The following is a 17,689-nucleotide window of genomic DNA, read 5'->3' on the forward strand; positions in this document are numbered from 1 at the left end:
TGGTTTGTGCAATTTTGAACAATTTAAAGACTTTTTTTGGGGGGGGCGGGGGAAGGTAACTGGGATTCAAAGATGTTATTTAGAATGTGATTCTTCCAATATAGGGACGTCGAGGAGGCTAAACTCAGACACAGTATGTGATTTTCCCAAGATCACACAGCATTTTCACTCCACGGGGCTGGGGCTGGCATGCGGGGCTGGGGCGACCTCTGAGCCTTTCACAGCGGGAGCCAGGCACGCTGACCTGGTGCTTGTCTGGACCTGGACGAGAAGCCACGATAGCAGATGGTGGGTGATAAAGGGTAGGTAGACAGGTAATGGAATCATGCTGTACTGGACAGGTGACAGGCATATTGATAGGTTGGGTGACAAACGAGATGGATTTTAAGGGCTGACCCACAACAAACGGACACGCGGAGGGGAAGTTGCTTTAGAATCGCAGGGACGCCTCACAGCCTTATTTTCTATTTAGTCAAATAACAACACGCACCGGAGTTCCACGCTCCCTGTTCAAGGTTTGAAAATACCCGAAAACTGACGGAAAGAAGCGAAGAGTTAGACTCGGTACCACCCGAGGGAATGACCCGGGGCTCGCCGGGCCTCGGGTGTTGCCGGAAATGGCCGACGACCGCCGCCGTCGGCTGCGGGGCGGGGCGTGGGCGGGGCCGGTTCTCCGCACGCGGGACGGCTTCGGGTGTTTCCGGAAACTGCCGAGCGCCCGCTGAAGTGGGCGGGGGGAGGCCTGTGGGCGTGGCTAGAGCACCTGGCGTCGCTTCGTGGATTTCCGAAAACAGAGCCGAAGCTCGGCCTTCGGGATCGAGGAGGCGCGCGCGTCCCCGGGGGTTGCCTTCTTCGGTGTTTCCGGAACTCACCCGTAGTCGGTGGCGGGGAGAAGGAGGCAAGCCGCCCTCCCGTTCCAGGCCGCTTCGGATGTTTCCGGCTGCTGCCGGCGGAAAGAGCCGAGGGCCGGCGGTGGCGGCGGCCATGTTGGGAGCAGCAGGTCCGGCGGCGGCTGCCTGTGTGCCGGGCGCGGAGCAGTGCCGCTGAGGGCAGGGGAGGAGCGAGGCGGGCGGCCGACTGCGGCGGCAGAGAGTAGGCGGAGCGGCGCGGCCCGGCCGAAAGGCGGCACAGCCCAGCCGGGGGTCGGGGGGGTGCGGTCCGGAGCCGCTCGGAGCCGGCGCGGCCTAGCCCGAGCGGCGCATCCCCGGGCTGGCGTGAACGGCTGCCCGGCCTCCCCGCACCCCCGGCCGGGGCCCATGCGGCGGGTGCCTCTGCTGTGAGAAGCCCCGCCCGGCCGGGCTCCGCGCCTTCCCTTCCCTCCCTTCAAGCTTCTCGGTTCCCTCCCCTGAGATACCGGCGCCATGTCCAGCGCCCGGACCCCCCTACCCACGCTGAACGAGAGGGACACGGAGCAGGTAAGGAGCTCCGAGGGCTCCCGGAATTCTCCGGCCGGGCCCCTGCACCTTGCAGAGCCTTCTCCCTCCTCTGCTCTCCTCGTGCCCCTGCTGCCAACCTGCAAGCTCCAGCTGCCCTGTCATCTGTCTTCCGGCCCCGCACATCCCCCTCTGAGCCCTGTCCTGGGACCCACCTCATCCGGGCTGCAAGCTGCACACTTGTCTTTCTGCTGACCCCCCTTGTCCCCTCACCGCCCTCCTGCGCGCTTCCGTGTTACCTCCCCAGCTTCCTCTTCTCTTCCCTTTTTTCTCGGGGGCCCTTCTGGTCTTCCTCCACCCACGCTCCCGGCAGCCACCCTCTGCTCAGCCGGTAGCACCCAGCGATTTGCTCCGGGTCGTGGTCCCCCTCTTCCTCTGCCTCTCTAGCCTGGTTTCCCCTCCGCCCGCGCAGGTTCTCCCAGTCCCTGGTTGTCACCCTCGGGGTCCTTGCCCCGGAATGTGTTCTCGGCCCCTTTCCCCCGTCCAGCTCCCCAGTTTTGTCTTGTTTTTACCCTGCTGCTTCCTTCTCCAAATGGTGCTCTCCCTCTTGCTTGCAACCCACCAGCTCCACCCTCATCACCTTTCCAAATCGTTCGCCTACTCTTTGCTCATCACTTTCCCTTCTTCTCTCCAGAAGCTCCCCGTGCCTCGCGCTGGCAGTTGTTGCTTCCGCGTTTCCCCTACAGCTGTCATGCGCATACTTTTCCCACAGGTTGCCTTTGGGGTTCCAGTCATCACTCCCTTCAGTCTTGGGATCCCTCAGGCTCTCTTCCCCTGGGGTTTGGCTTTTAAATCTCTAGGCCCCCCCGTTTCTCACTGCGAGTGCTTGGCCAGCCTTCTGGGCCTCTCCCCAGCAAGGCAAAGATGCCCTTTCAGCCCACCCCAGGAACACAACACAACCTGTTGCTCGGCTCTCTTCCCCGCCTCGCTTCACTGCCCTGGCCTTTCTCTCTCCCCTGCCACGCAGACCGTGGTGCCTGCCTGCCTCTTCCCTCCTGGATCTGCCACTTTTCACAGCATCCTTCTCCTTGCTTTGCTGCCTTCCAGTTTCTCTGCTCTCGCCCCCTCTGCCTTACTGTGCCTCTTAATCAGGATTGCCCTTCCATGTCCATATTAGTCTCCTGCCTTCTTCACATATTTAAGTCCCCACACATGCTCCTGCCCTCTCCCTTCCGACTGACTAGTCATGGTAGCTCCCCATGCAGGCGTTTTGCACACTAGTTTCTTGAGCTACGCTCTCCCCGTCGTGCTGACAATCACGGCTGTGGTTTATCACCCAGGCCTTAGCTTTTCTGTGTCATCTCACCTCCACGCCGAGAGCGGCCACTTCCCACCCCTCCCCTTTCTGTCACCATCTCTAGTGTCCCTTGCTGACTGCTCTGTGGAGTGTTCCCTGCCTGTCACACCTTTTGCGGGCTTTTAAAAAAAAACTTCACTTGAAAAAGGAGCCCTTGTCCCCTGGGGCCGCAGTGCTTTTTGCACCCTTTTGCCCGTTACATTCTTTGTATTTTCCTCGTGTTCCCTTCTTTCCTTTTAGCCCATTGGGACCCTTGCTATATTCTCTTGCATGTTAACATCTTTCTCTGAAAATATTCCCTCTTTTCATCCTTCCTACATTTTTCTCTGGTCATCCCCTCACTCTCTGTCACCGGGGCAGTCAGGAACTCCAGAAGAGTTCTGGCCTCAGTTTTCCTGTGCGGTGGTTGTTGACCCTTTTATTACGGAGGTTGAGAGAGGGCTGGCTGATTTCCAGTCGCCGCTGGATTTGGCAGCTGGTTCTGCACGGGACGGGGTCTTTGGCAGCAGGAGTGTGGTCTGCTTGTCACCGTCTCCCTCGCTGGCCTGCTGTTCCTCTCCTGATGGGAACCACTTGTTCTAGGCCCTCCTGAAGATGCCTCTTCCATTCCTTTCCTATCACAATCTTTGGTTTAGCAGGTAAACCCTGCTTAACCAGAGAACTTTCCCAGGCTGTTGATTATGAGCTGGTAGGAGGAGGCCCAGGGACTGACGGGCACCCTCAGGCATTTGGGGAGTGGCGATGGAGTGCCTGCTCTCAGGGAGGCTGTGGGGGGCCTTGTGTCCTGCAGCAGAGAGCACCTGGCTGCCTCAGTGTGGTTTCTTGGTGCTGTTTACAAAATGTAAATGTATTCTTGCCATGGCCTTTTCCTTATGATGTGTGTGTTAATTTCTTCTCCTCCGTACATGCTGAGCGCAGAGTAGGAACTTGGTGCACACCCATTGATTTTATGATAGCAGTAATCAGTGCACCTTTTGGGAATATAAGCTGCTCTTCGGTAACCTTGTGCAGAGCAGTGGCTGCACACATTGTCATTCTGTTCCACATTACCCGTCACTCATCCCGTTCCTGTTCTCGGTGGTCTTAGGTTCTCCTGCGCCACTTCATAGCTTCTGCTCATGGTAGCCAGTCTTACCATTAACTTGATATGGAGTCTCATCCTATTAAAAGCACAGCCTTTGGAAAACCTTGGATACACCATCACAGGCAGGCGCTGTACTGTTTAAAACAAGAAAGAAGACAAGTAGCAGCTCCTTTGGTCACAAGACCAGAGATGCTGGAAGCATTGGGCTCCTTTAGAAGAATTCGTGCCACGCGGGGAGAGCAAGGACGCCCTTCGGGTCCCGGTGCCGTCCTGGCTAAAGTGGTCATGGGAGCTCAGTCGCTGCAATAAGCCGAAATGCTGTGAAACAGAAAGCAAGGACTTTGGTTGGGCTGATTTCTTCCCCAAAGGTCCTCGATCACCTTATTTAGATTTAAATGATTTAAACTGGCTTCACCAGGAAATAGGTAAACAGACTCCACTGGTTGTCCTCAAGTTCTAGTCTCTTGCTCTTCCTCTCCCCGTCTTTAAAACATGTGGCTGATGAGAAGCTGTTTCCAGGAGCTCTTTGATCCCATCTGAATTAAACACACATACACACGCACACACACACACACACACACACACACACACACACACACACAGAAGATGTTAAAGCATAAAAATAAACCCTGCATTGTAGGAAGATTGCCTGTTTGCTGTCAGCTCTGCTTCTAATAGTGAAAGTAGGAGATAAGAGCAAGGCAAGGCCTGTCCTTAGCATGATGGTGTGACACCTGATTTCGGATGTGCTTTTTCACAGCCACTGCCTCTTCCTTTGGCAGGAGGGTTGTGGCCTCCTGGGCTGGGAGTTTGGGGGATTCTTAGTCTGTGAGCTGAGCTTTCTGTTCACTTTTCCAAATGGCTCCTCTGGCCTGAAGGCTTGGCAGTGGTGAAAGCAATCAGCAAGATGAGGTCTGTCTTCCCAGCCAGCAGCAGCAGTAATAGTCAGTGTGGAGAGGGGTCCAACTTCCAGAGTTCACCTGCGGCTGCCTAGAGCTTCCTGTAACACCTGTGGAGGGCTGCATGGCTTCAGGCCTGCCCCACCTCTGAGAGAAAACAGGGGCCTCTCACTACCCACCCCACTTGTGCTCAGGGGGCAGGGGAGGGGGATGCTGTCATTCTTCTAGGGAGGGAGGGGCATTGTCATTCTCTCAGTTCTGGGAAGGGGTGTTTGGAAATCTGAGTGAAGAAAGCAAATCCAACATAGGATCCTGAAAAGACCAACGGAACCACTTCAAACACATATCCCTTGGATCCCAGGGCTGGGTCTGGCAGAAGGTTGCCGTGAATAATTTGGTTCTGGTGGCATCTAGTAGAGCTCAGTTAGACCCCATTTCACCGCCGCCCTGCGAGTTGTGCAGCACCGCGCTCTGGGTGCCGGCTCTGACCTCTGCCCTTTGACCCCTTGGTGCTGCTTTCTAGTCAGGGATGTGGGTAAATGTCAGGCCATAGATTCTCATTTTAAGGTTGGCCCTAGAAATCAGGTGTTCTTAGAGCAAGGGCTTTGGAGTCCCTGGAGTTCATAGAATTGCCATACCGTGACCTTTGAACCCAGTAAAGGTAACTACTAGTAAGTTCTAATAATTTCTCTCTGATCTGTGGGTTTGGGGAAGTAGCTAAGCAGATGGATACAAGGCAATCACTGCAACGTGGCCTGCTTAAACTCAGGCTTGCAGGGGGGGATACCTGAATCTTTCTGATGGCGACCAAAGATTGGGCCCACAATTTTTTTCAGGGTAAATGTCTTAAGTAGCGTTGATGCCTCTAAGGTTGGAAAAGATTGAGAATCTGTTTACCTGAGAGATTTGCCTGGTTAGATCTGAGAATCAAAAGCTGCTCAGACTAGACTGCTTTCTCTTTGGACAGAACAGCCTAATTCTCAGTAGGCATTTGGCCAGGACTAACCCATGCCTTCATGAACTCTTTCTCATTGAGCACTTAGCCACCTGGCTGGCATTTCTCCCCCCCAGGAGCTCCCATGACTTGCCTACATATATATATTATGTCGTCTGGAATGAATATTTTATGCCTAGAGTGCAGCCAAGCTTCAGACTTTGTGGCCCATTATCGACAAGCAGGGTGGGGGCTGGGCGCCACCTTTGGCCTGATGATGGTGTCTCTACCAAATGGACTCCCCCTCGCAGCACTTTGAAGCCCATTAATGGATTGGGATGAAGTAACCTCAGCAAATGGAAAGGGCGAGGAGGGTGGCCGGCCTTCCCTCCCCGAGACTGCCTGGTGAGGCTTCCTCCCGTGACCGGGGCCGCCCGCTCCTCCGCGCTCTGCTCGGTGAGGCTGTGGCCGGGGGCTCAGTCCTCTGCTTTGAGAGGAGCTGTGGGAAGGTTTCGTTTTCTGTTAGCGGTGGTGGTGCTGCCAGGTTTGCCCCTTTCCTGTCAAATACAAACTGAGAGGGATGTGGACAGGGTGGGTGGAGTTAAACATGGCCCTTCCTCCTTCCGCCGAAGTTCAGCAAAACGACAAACCAGTTAGGTGGCCGAGTTTCTTCTCTTGTGGGAGATTCCAGCATTTGTACATTTTGCACTTGAAGCTTGGATTCTCCAGGCTTCCTCCCAGCCTTCATCAAACACGAGTGAGTCACTGAGTGTTCTGTGCGTTTTCCCCTCTGTCTCAGCAAAGGGAAGAGCAGGCCTTTACGAACCTTGTGGGGAGGAAACCACCCATTTCCCACTGTCCCCAGGTCAACCCCGAGGGCTCGAGCTTTGAGCAGAATGTCCCTCACTGCCCACCACACTCTTTTAGACTTTGAGAGGCACATGGATTCTGAAACACCAGGGGAGAATCTGGCCTCTTGGTTTCCAGCTCTCTCTCAGGAGGAGGGAACCCACTTCCTTCTCTTGCCCACCAGACCGGCTCCTCCTTTGGGGGATAAATAGGCTAGATCGCTCCATCCGAATTGTCTGTTTTTGTCTAGAGCACGTGAAGTTTCTTGGTCCCTGTGGGGAGTTCTTTCCACAGAGTCTGTCTTTGGGTTGGTACTCATTTCCCCTACTTCATGTGTTTCTTTTTCTGAACCAGATCATTAATTTTAGACTTAAAAGCTGTGTAATCACAAGGTTTGGTAGGCGAGAGGGTGAAATGGACACGGATATTGGTGGCTAGATGAATCCTGTGGGACAGTGGGGGTGGGGAGAGGAGGTGAGGAGGTGGGTGTGTGTTCAATGGCTGGCTCCAAGCCATCTTTCTCTTTTTCACATAAGGAAGGCAGAGCAGACCAGAGGCTTTGCTGTGGAACCAGTCAAGCTGGTTTTGGGCAGCCTCGGCCTATTTTCCTCTGTTCTTTGGGAAGTTGGCAATACGAAGGTCTGTCTCCTCTGCTCTGCTCATTGAGGCGTGAGCTGGGACGATGTCCGTAAACACCCTCTCCCCCTCACACCGAGTGGGTCTCTGAGTTGAGGCTCCATGTGCGGGGCCTTCTCTGCACCCCCCCACCTCCAGGCAGTGTTGTCCCGGGAAGCTCGAAGGTACAGCTCCTTTTCTTGGCCCCTTTGCAGTTCACCGCTTGGCAAAAGGCCCTCAGCCTGGCCAGGAGGGAGGGACTGGGTCTGTGATTGGCTCCCCATTTGTTGATCTGGAAGGAAATGTGGACTCTTAACTCCTGGCGGTCGTGATCTGGCTGCTAAATCCAATGAGACCCCAGACCTCTTGCCTCAGTGCAGTGGACTGCCTGTCCAGGCCTGCTGGGGAAGGAAACGGGAGGACCGTTTTTGGTCGTTGGCAGCAGGTACTTCAGCGGAGGGGAGCAGTTTGGGAAGGTACCTGTGGGAAGGTGGGAGCCATCAGCCACATGTTGGCACTTAGTGAACAGCAGTAGGGGAAGGGCATCGCAGGGTTCTGAGGCTCCCGTGACCACCCGAGCTGCTAATGTCGCAGCTTTTCCGTCTCTCACTCCGCAGAAGACGCCCAGGTCTGAACGTTTGGTAATGAATGAATGAGTGAGGCTGCCTGCAAGCTGCTCCAGCCTGTGCCCTGGTCCTGGGGGCAGGCTGCTCCTGTTGCGTCTACGATGATCTACTCCCCAAGCAGCACTTTGCTGAGGTTGTTGTTTGGGTTGCTGATAATCCTGCTGGGAGGGTGGCCCCCTTTTCCCACCATCTTCTTTGGACTCGGGGATTGGCTGGCCTTCCCCTACCCTGTCACTTCCCACCTTCCTCCCACGGATGGCCATCCTTGCCTGGTTCGCAGGTGGTGTTGGAAGCACTTGTGCTTTGTTTTGCCCACGAGAGTTTGCATCACTGTTTCTCCAGTCCCTCGGTCTAGCATAGCTTCTGACTGCGTGGAGCTCATGGCAGAGGTGAAGGGAGCTCCCAGCACTGGAGGCTTCAGTGGGTGGTTTTGTTGTGGTCAGAGCAGGCTCTGCAGCTTGATTCCCCGTATTGGAATCTTGGTTTAGCCCCTCCTGTGACCTTGGGCTTGCTAAATTGCTCTAAGCCTGCTTGCTCCTCTGTAAAAAAGGAGGAATAACAGTACCTGTCTTTTAGGTGTAGTTGTGGCTATTAAAAGAGTTCATGAATATAAAGCACTTAGAATAGATCTTGGCAGGATGTAATCATCATCACTGTTTAAATGAGCAACTTAGTAGATTTTCTCTGAGTACCACATAACTTTAGGTCTGGGCCCTTGGAATTTCTCTGCAATTGATTTAAAAAATTTGGCCTCACGGTGACTTTTTATATACCCTTCTGGCCCCAAGGTTATAGCCAGAGGGATAGAAAAAAAGAAAAGAGAGAAAAAAATAACGAAAAAGGGGGGAAAAAAAGAAAGAATTTGGCCTCTTCTAGCCATTGGGGCCCCAAAGGTGCTTTTTCTAGCATTTCTGTTTGTTTTAAATTTATTTTTCTATTATTATTAATTTTTTTTACCAATCAGCTATCTAAAAGAAATCAAATGTTATTGGAAAGGTTTATGTTCTTTTAAGAGCACTTTTTTTTAAAGTTCACTTATTTTCAAGTATCAATATTAGGCCATCTTATTGATTAAGGGAAAACCCCACTGCCATCTGCCTGCCCGTATTTCTGTGTTGTGACCGGTGCTGGTGCCTGTGCTGCCTCATCAGTGGCTGGGAAGCCAAATCCAGAGACACCGGAGCACGGCTCTTCTGAGTTAGAGGAAGTGCCACCAAGCGCAGGGATTCCGCTCGCCATGGTCCTTCCTTCCAGTGCAGTGTCTACCCTGTTTCTCCGAAGACCACGTGGGACCTTCGCAGCTAAGGATTTTAGGTTCCTTTTTCACTAGCAGAGGGGCCTTCAAAGGCAGGGTCTTGCACCTCTGCTGTTGGCTCCCCCGGTGTGACTAGAAAGCCTCCCCTTTGCGATGCCTGGAAGGTCACAGCCATTTCTCAGCTCTTCCTGTGACTTGTGGGCTTTGAATCCGGGGCTGAGGTTGTGGTCTCAGTTCCGTGTTGATCTTCCTGTCTGCTCTTCTGGAGCCTGAGTGCCTTGTCAGGACAGCAGGCACGTTGCTTAGTTTTCCCATCGCACCTGTGGCCGGGGAGAAAGGTGACAGTGCCGCCGCGCTCACAGGGAATATTTCTTCCACTGTGTTTTCCTCTTCCCCTTGACCCTTTGCTGACTTGTCTCACTTCCTTTATTTTTTTCCCCTGTTTGGTTTCTTTGAACTCCGTTCCTTCATTATTACTGTCCATCTCAGGTTTTCATCGCCACGTCCCACTCGGCCTTACCTGTTTCTGTGCCTCTTTTGTGCATGGCTCAGGAGCGGAATTTTGATAGTCTGAGATCTCCTTGATGTATAGAATCCCAGCACCACCCAGTCCTTTCATTCTCCTATTCCTCTGATTTCTGTAAAGTTAAGGATTCACTTCTTTAGAAACATTTTCTTTTTATGTCTCTGGAGCCACCTACCTCAGTAAAGCCAGGCTTGGCAACCTGACAACTTATTAGGGACAGCATCCCAGTTTCCCTGGTGACAGGGCTAAGCTGTTTCCTCTGGCCTATTAGGAATGCCATAATCCAGACCCTGTCTTGGGAGAAATCTGAGGAAGCACTTGTTAATTTTGGTAGCACAGCCTCGGCTAGTTTGCTCAGTGGTTAGAGCATCTGCCTGCAGACCTAAGGGTCACGGGTTTGGTTCCCAGTGAAGGTGCGGGCATGTACCTGGGTTGCGGGTTCGATCCCTGGCCCCAGTCAGGGTGTGTGCGGGAGGCAAATTTATGTGTCTCTCTCACATCTCTCTCTTCCTCCCCCTCCTCCCTTTCACTCTCCTAAAAATTATTGGAAAAAATATCTTTGGGTGTGGATTAATTTTAAACATTTATTTTCAGTATTACAATGCAGTCTTTGCAATTTGTTTCACTCTTACTCTCTCACCAGTATGCAGTGGAGTTTTCCAGAGGCTGAATGATGTCTGTTGACATCATCACTCTTGGCTAATGAAACATGTGTTTCTGTATTCTTGTTTTCTGCAATTTTTAAGGTAATGCTTTAAGGTATAAATATGGAAGTTTTCAATGATGAACTCAGTTTGTTCTCAGTACTTCATCTGTGCCCTTACTAACTTTCTTTAGTTGTGTCTGCTATAATTTCTGTAAACCTCATTATCTATAATAATCTATAATAATAAAAGCGTAATATGCTAATTAGACCGACATCCTTCCAGACGAAGCGAGGGCTGCAAGGGAAGCCCGGGTCCCGGGTGCCTGCCGGCGGGAAGCGGGAAGCCGGTGCCGGCAGCGGGGGGAAGGAAGGCCTACGCTTGCACGAATTTCGTGCATTGGGCCTCTGGTTGTTCAATAAATCATTATTTTGAAATCCCAGTATTTTCCCAGCATCTTTGAGAAAACACAACAGAAGTAAGTACAACTCACTTTTGGGAAACTTGTAATTTTTTAAATTTTATTTTCAAGTTATTTTAGTGCTTAATTCTATTTTATTCTGAAATAGAAGAAAGCTTATAATATTTCTCTTATATTTAAGGATGGATTGTTGGCTTAAAAAAGGGAGATTAGGAGACCTGCTTTCTCAACACATAGCTGCAATGTCTGTTTACTGAAATGGACGTATACACAAGTGAAAGGGAGGAATGACTCCAAAGAGACGGGGCAAAACTGTAAGAAATGCAAAGTGATAACAATAATTAAAACAGGAAAAGTTTTCTTCTTCTCAGCTTTATAGATATTGATAATGTACCTTATTGTGTCTTAAGCGACAGCACTTTTTTGTGTAGTTCAAGACCCATCAGTCAGAGTTTAGAGGAAAAGGAATTGAATATTTTAACTGTACACACCATGAGTTCTTTCAAAGCCAAAACTTGTTCCAGCTTTTCAACCTAGAAATGCAAAAGTCACTGAAGCCTCGGAGGATAAGTTATCACATTGCTTTGGCGGGGAAATGGCACCCAGTAGCTAAGAGACCAATGAGTCTTGAGCAGCTGACATTCCTGTATCCTGTATGCCTACTGGATGAAAAGTTAGCAAAACTCAGGGCAGGGCCATTTCCTATGTGCCCGTGACTGGTCAAATTAAAGATTTAGCTGCAAACATGAAGATTAATATTTTGTTTACAGAATTGAACTTTCACCTTACAAATGAGCACCTTTATAGACATGGCTCAACTTGTATCAGCATCAACTACACTTCAAAGAACATTTTTGTATGAATAATGCTCAGCAGCAGACACAAGTGGTGATAAATATGCCAAGGGTTGAATAATATTTTTGCCTCTGATTGTTTCTCCCGGAACAACTTCATTTCCATTTGCTCTGTGGGTGCCGCGGCCACGGCAGGGAACACTGCTGGCACACAGCATGCCCAGGCGGCGACACCAAACTCCCGGCGGCCGGAGACGTGGACTTTGTTCCTGCTACACGAGCCCTTTGCACTTAATGTCCTGGATAAAGCACCAAAAGTTACTATTGTTTATGAAATCTCCGTCCTCGAGCAAAGGTTTCTTTAGAATTCTGAGTGAGAAATGCAGGCTCCGCGGGGCACTGCTGCTGTGCCCGTAGTACAGTGACCGGCTTGAGAAAAGGTCCTTGTGTGCTGGGACTGACCCAGCTGCGTGGGGCATCGTTTTTACTTGAAAGAACAACTGATGGACAAACTGTAGTTCTTCATACTGGAGTATTTCGTGAAATGCATTTTCTTGAAATTGAACAAAGTGAGTCTGTCACCATGGCCAGTGACACAATTCAAGTTTTCAAGTGACAATCAGAATTTTGGAAAATTTGTATTTGTCAAAGAACTTTTGTTATGAGATCAGTGGTAAAATTAATGGAATATGATCTTTTGATGTTGTATGAAATGCCAATATTTGGAAATTCTGCATGAGTCAACGGAGGAATATTTTCCAAATTGCCAGTGGATAAAAGAGCCATTCAGAGTGAAAGATGACCAATGGATTTTAATGTAAAAGTACACAAAAGGTTCACTGATAACATTTCAGATTGCACATTGCAGCTAGCCTTTAAAAACTACCACTTGTTGCCCTGGCTGGTGTGGCTCACTAGGTTGAGCCTCGCCTCCTGCACCAAAAGGTTGCCAGTTTGATTCCCAGTCAGGGCACATGCCCAATTACGGGCATGATCCCCAGTAGGGGGCACACAGGAGGCAGTCGATCCATGTTTCTCTCTTCCTCCTTCCCTCCTCTCTCTCTCTCTCTCTCTCTCTCAAAATCAATGGAAAAAAATATCCTCAGGTGAGGATTAACAAACAAACAAATAAATAAATAAAAACATATATTATTTAAAAACCCAAAGACCTTACCACTTGTTGCCCCGGCTGGATGGCTTGGTTGGTCAAAGCATCGTCCTGTATACCAAAGAGGTTGGGGGTTCAAATCATGGTGCGGGCTGGTACCTAGGTTTCAGGTCCAATTTCTAGGTGGGGCGCCTACAGGAGGCGACCTATCATTGTTTCTCTCTCACTTCCTTTCTCTCTGAAATCAATAAACATATCGTCGGGTGAGGATAAAAACAGCAAAAAAAGACCACTTGATGAGTTTTGGTATAATATCAAAGAAGAAAATCTGCAGTATCTGAATGGCTATTAAACTCCATTTTCCAACTACAGGTCTGTGTGAAGTGAGATTTTCTTCATACCTTTGAACCAAAACAACATTTTGAAACACATTGAATGCAGAAGCAGATGTGAGAGTTGGTTCTCTTGCATTAATCCAGACATTAAAGAGATATACAAGAATGTAAAACAATGCAACTCTTGTCATGAATTTCATTTTATTTTTTAAAAATATATTTTTATTGATTTCAGAGAGGAAGGAAGAGAGAGATAGAAACATCATTGATGAGAGAGAATCACTGATTGGCTGCCTTCTGCACACCCCAACTGGGGATCGAGCTCGCAACCCGGGCATGTGCCCTTGACCGGAATTGAACCTGAGACCCTTCAGTCCGCAGACTGACACTCTATCCACTGAGCCAAACAGTCTAGGGCTCATTTTCTTTTAAATAATACAGTTTCTTCATTAAGAATAGGTTATTTGGACCTAACTGGTTTGGCTCAGTAGATTGATCATCGGCCTGTGAACTGAAAGGTCCCAGGTTCAATTCTGGTCAAGGGCATGTACCTTGGTTGCGGGCACATCTCCAGTAGGGGGTGTACAGGAGGCAGCTGATCGATGTTTCTCTCTCATCAATGTTTCTAACTCTCTCCCTCTCCCTTCCTCTCTGTAAAAAATCAATAAAATATATATTTTTTAAAAATAGGTTATTTGGTTATAGGTTATTTTGAGACTGAAAAGTGAGAAAACCTCTGTTGTAGACAAAACCCGAGTTGATGGTCCCTTTTGGGTTGGTTACTTGTGATGACCTCATAAAGAGCTCTAGTTTATAATTACCAGCCCCCATATAATCTCTGCGTAAGCCTGAGAGACTGACCCAAGTTAATTTCCTTCTTTTAGTACATATAACTGGCCTCATAAGGTGTTTGTTGCTTTATCTGTGGTTGGTTTGTTTCTTTTCCCTCAAAAAAGTTAGAGAGAGGGGGAGGGTGGAGAGAGAGAGAGAGAGAGAGAGAGAGAGAGAGAGAGAGAGAGAGAGAAACATCAATTTGTTGTTCCACTTATTTATGCATTCATTGGTTGTGAATGTGCCCTGACAGGGATCGAACCTGCAAGCTTGGTGTATTGGGACTGTGCTATGACCAGCTGAGCTACCCGGCTCCTCTCTCTTTTTTCTTTATTCCTGAATTTCTTTCCCTTTTTCTTATTTTCTCTTTATTCTTTTATTTTTAATTTTTCTCATTTTTTTGGTTCAATTTTTCCACTTTTTCCCTCTTTTTTCTTTGGCATTTCACACAACATAAAAAAAAACCATATTTTTCGTTTTTGTTTCTTTAGTTTGTTAATATTTGGTTTTTAGGTTTTTGGTCTGGCATTGTGTTTTTGATTGCATTATAAGATCAGTTCCTCAGGCAGACTTCCTTTGGTGTGTGTGAAGTTGTGGTTTGGGAAATATAGTTTTTTCATTAAAAATAAGTAACTCAGGCCCTAGCTGGTTTGGCTCAGTGGATAGAGTGTTGGCCTATGGACTGAAGGGACCTGGGTTCAATTCCGGCCAAAGGCACATGCCTGGGTTACAGGCTCGATCCCCAGTAGGGGGCGTGTAGGAGGCAGCAAATCAATGATTCTCTCTCATCATTGATGTTTCTATGTCTTTCTCCCTCTTCCTTCCTTTCTGAAATCAATACAAATATATTTTTAAAAAATAAGCTCCCTGTATTTAAAAAAACACTCAGGTTTACATGTAATGGGTTTATGAATGTTCTCTTAAATTAATGGATACACATGTAAAACTTTCCTCATATTAATTTCTAATGTATTAAATAATTAATGGATGCAGTCTATATAAGCAGAAGTTTTTGGGGACTCAATCATTTTTAATAGTATAAAGGGTTTCTGAAAGCAAAATGTGTAAGAATCATGGTTGTAGACAAAACTTGAGTTAATTCTCTCTGGCTTTGGTTGGTCAATTTCTTGGTAATTTCATAAAAAATCATTTTGCAATTCCCAGCCCCTTCTTAGTCCTGACTGGCTCTCAGGAAGCCACTTGCTGCCTTGGCTTGCTGTCCTGGTTCGCTGAGGAGGCTGGCTCTCAGTGGCCCCAGGGACTTTGACCAAACTTGGCTCATTTCTTTCTTTGAGTACATAGCATTGGCCTTGTGAGTTTCTTTTAACTGTTAAAACAATTTTATTTTTTAAATTTTGAGATAATTTTAAACTTAGAAGAGTTGCAAAAATAGTCCAAAGAATTCCTGTGCGTTCTTCACCCAGTTTCCCTCTGTGTTAACATCTTATGTCACCATCTCAGAGCATGTATCAAAACTAAAAATTAATCTTGGTACAATGCTATTAACCAAAGTACAGAACTCATTTAGATTTCATCAGTTTTTCCACTGATGTGCTTTTTCTGTTCAAAGATCCAGTCCAGAGTCCCACATTGCATTTAGTTGTCATGTCTTTATAGTCTTCTCAAATCTGTGAAATTTCTTAATCTTTCTGTGTCTTTCAGGACTTATTTTGAAGAATACTGGCCAGTGTTTTATAGAACATTCCTCAGTTATGGTAGTCTGAAATTTTTTCATGGCCTTGTGCTTTAATCCTTTTTCCCCCATTGTGGTAAAATACACATAACATATAATTTACTTTTTTTAAAAAAATATTTTTATTAATTTCAAAGAGGAAAGGAGAGGGAGAGATAGAAACATCAATGATGAGAGAATCACCGATTGGCTGCCTCCTGCACGCCCCACATTGGGGATCAAGCCTGCAGCCGGGGGAAGTGCCCTGACCCGGAATCAAACCATGACCTCCTGGCTCATAGGTCGACATTCAACCACTGAGCCATACCAGCTGGGCCATATAATTTATTTTAATAATTTTTTAAGTGTAGTCCAGTGGCATTAAGTACATTCACAATGTTATGTAACCATCACCACTATTTCTAGAACTTTTTCATCATTCCAAACAGAAACTCTACATCAGTTAAATAATCACTCCCCATCTACCCTGCCCCCAGCCTCTGGGAGCCTCTATTATACTTGATGTATAAATTTTCCTATTCTAGATAACTCATGTAAATGAAATCATACAATCCTTGTTTTGTGTCTGGCTCAATTACTTAGCATAATGTTTTCAAGGCTCATCCACATGTTTTAGCTTTAATTCCATTTTAAAAGTTAACTTGGATTTGCCCAGCCAGAGAGGCTCAATTGGTTGTTTTCCGTGCGCGAGAAAGGTTGCCAGTGTGATTCCTGGTCGGGGCACATACCTGGGGTTGCGGGTTCAATCCTCAGTTGGGGTGTGTGTGGAAGGCAACTGATTTTTTAAAATTTATTTTTAAATTTCTTTATTAAGATATTACATATGTGTCCTTATCCCCCCCCCACCCCCCACCCCCCGCTCATGCCCTCGCCCCCCGGAAGGCAACTGAGTGATGTTTCTCTCTCACATTGATCTCTCTCTCTCCCTCCCTCTGTCCTTTCCTCTCTCTAAGCATGTCCTTTGGTGAGGATTAAAAAATGGTTAACTTAGATTTTATGATGATGATGATATGTATTAAGTTGATATGTTGAAAAATAATTATTAAGATGTAGTTGTAATGGGTTTAGTAGTATTTTAAATTAATTAATAGTTGAACATTTTCTCAGTTTTAATTATAATACAGTAGGTATAACCCACATAAACAAGCTATTTGAGGTCCTTGTAATAAGAGTGTAAAGGTTTCCAGACAGAGGTGTGAGAGCCGCTTCTGTAGACAGGTGTGGGGTTGATGTCCCTGGCCTATTGGCGGGTTACTTGCAATGACCTCATAGGGAGCCTTTGTTTTGCAATTCCCAGAGTCCTGGCGGGGCTGCTGGCAGGCACTCGCTGCTTTGGTCTGCAGTCCTTCCAGCTGAGGAAGCTGGTTCTCAGGGACTTTGACCAAAGTTGGCTTGTTTCCTCCTTCTAATACAGGGTATTGGCCTTTTTTTTTTTTTTATTCCATTAAAAAGATCATTTGGCTTACTTGGATTTCATTATGACAGTAGATTTTTTTAAAGCTTATAAATTGGCTATCGGTCAATTCCAAAGTTGAAAACTGCAAAGCTTGCTTAGCCTCTAACCTTGAAGAACCTTGTGCCGACAATAGCTGAAGGCCGATAGGCTCCGGCCACTCCCCAAGGCCAGCACACCCAGCCTCTGTCCCGGTGGCTGTAGGGCCAACACACTTTGTTGCTCTGTCTTCTGTACTTAACTCTTGGTTAGCCTTGTTTGTTAATGCCTGCCAAAAACCCACACTTCTGTAGGTACATATTCTTTCTCCTGAAAGAGGTGAGCAGATTTGGGGTGTGTGACAGCGTGTGAGCTTTATCTTTTAAGAGACAGGTAAAGTTACATTGGATATATTATCATTCTCGATCTTGTCCTTTTGCTTATACTCATCCTCTGATTTCTGTGGTGCCTCTAACTTACCAAAGCTTCCCTTAGTACGGTTACTAGTCGACCTTTGGGCCTCGCTCTAGTAGTCACTTGGACCAGCTTCAAGCAAATCTTTTTAAACTGATCTCATTTGTTCAGAATCACTTCTCATCAGAGTCATTAAAAAAAACCTGTTTAATCAAGTTCTTCACTTATATCAATTTGAGTCTACATATAGACTTGCCGGATTATAGCTCTACTAGTATTTCCTGTCACTCAGCAAGTCCCACAATCCTGTGCTTTTTACACAAAGCATATTTCTTTTTGGATTCACACATGGCTTTCATTTCAATTCCAGAATTGAACTTGATGTGCTTTTTCTCTCTTCGGCCGCTGGTCTGTACAGAAGATAGATTCTTGCTTTCAAAAAGCATTTGTTCACTCAGTTAGCTCAGGCAGTGACAGTAACGGTGTCTCCTGGTTGGAC

General features: G+C 47.7%; 1 protein-coding gene across 12 annotated transcripts in view; it reads left to right on the forward strand.

Annotated features, from left to right (window-relative positions):
* The first annotated feature begins 761 nt into the window (after window positions 1-761).
* MARK2 (microtubule affinity regulating kinase 2) overlaps window positions 762-17,689 on the forward strand; it is a 55,763-nt gene continuing 38,835 nt past the window's right edge. For 4 of the 12 annotated variants that reach the window (XM_079787382.1, XM_079787377.1, XM_079787374.1 and 1 more), the window contains exon 1: window positions 906-1,415. In XM_079787382.1, coding sequence (XP_079643508.1) covers window positions 1,362-1,415 — 54 coding nt within the window. In that variant the 5' untranslated portion in view covers window positions 906-1,361. The other 8 variants (XM_079787381.1, XM_079787373.1, XM_079787371.1 and 5 more) reach the window with 6 other exon arrangements.

The sequence above is a fragment of the Cnephaeus nilssonii genome (genome assembly GCF_951640355.1).
Source record: "Cnephaeus nilssonii genome assembly, chromosome: 13".
Lineage (NCBI taxonomy): Eukaryota > Metazoa > Chordata > Mammalia > Chiroptera > Vespertilionidae > Cnephaeus > Cnephaeus nilssonii.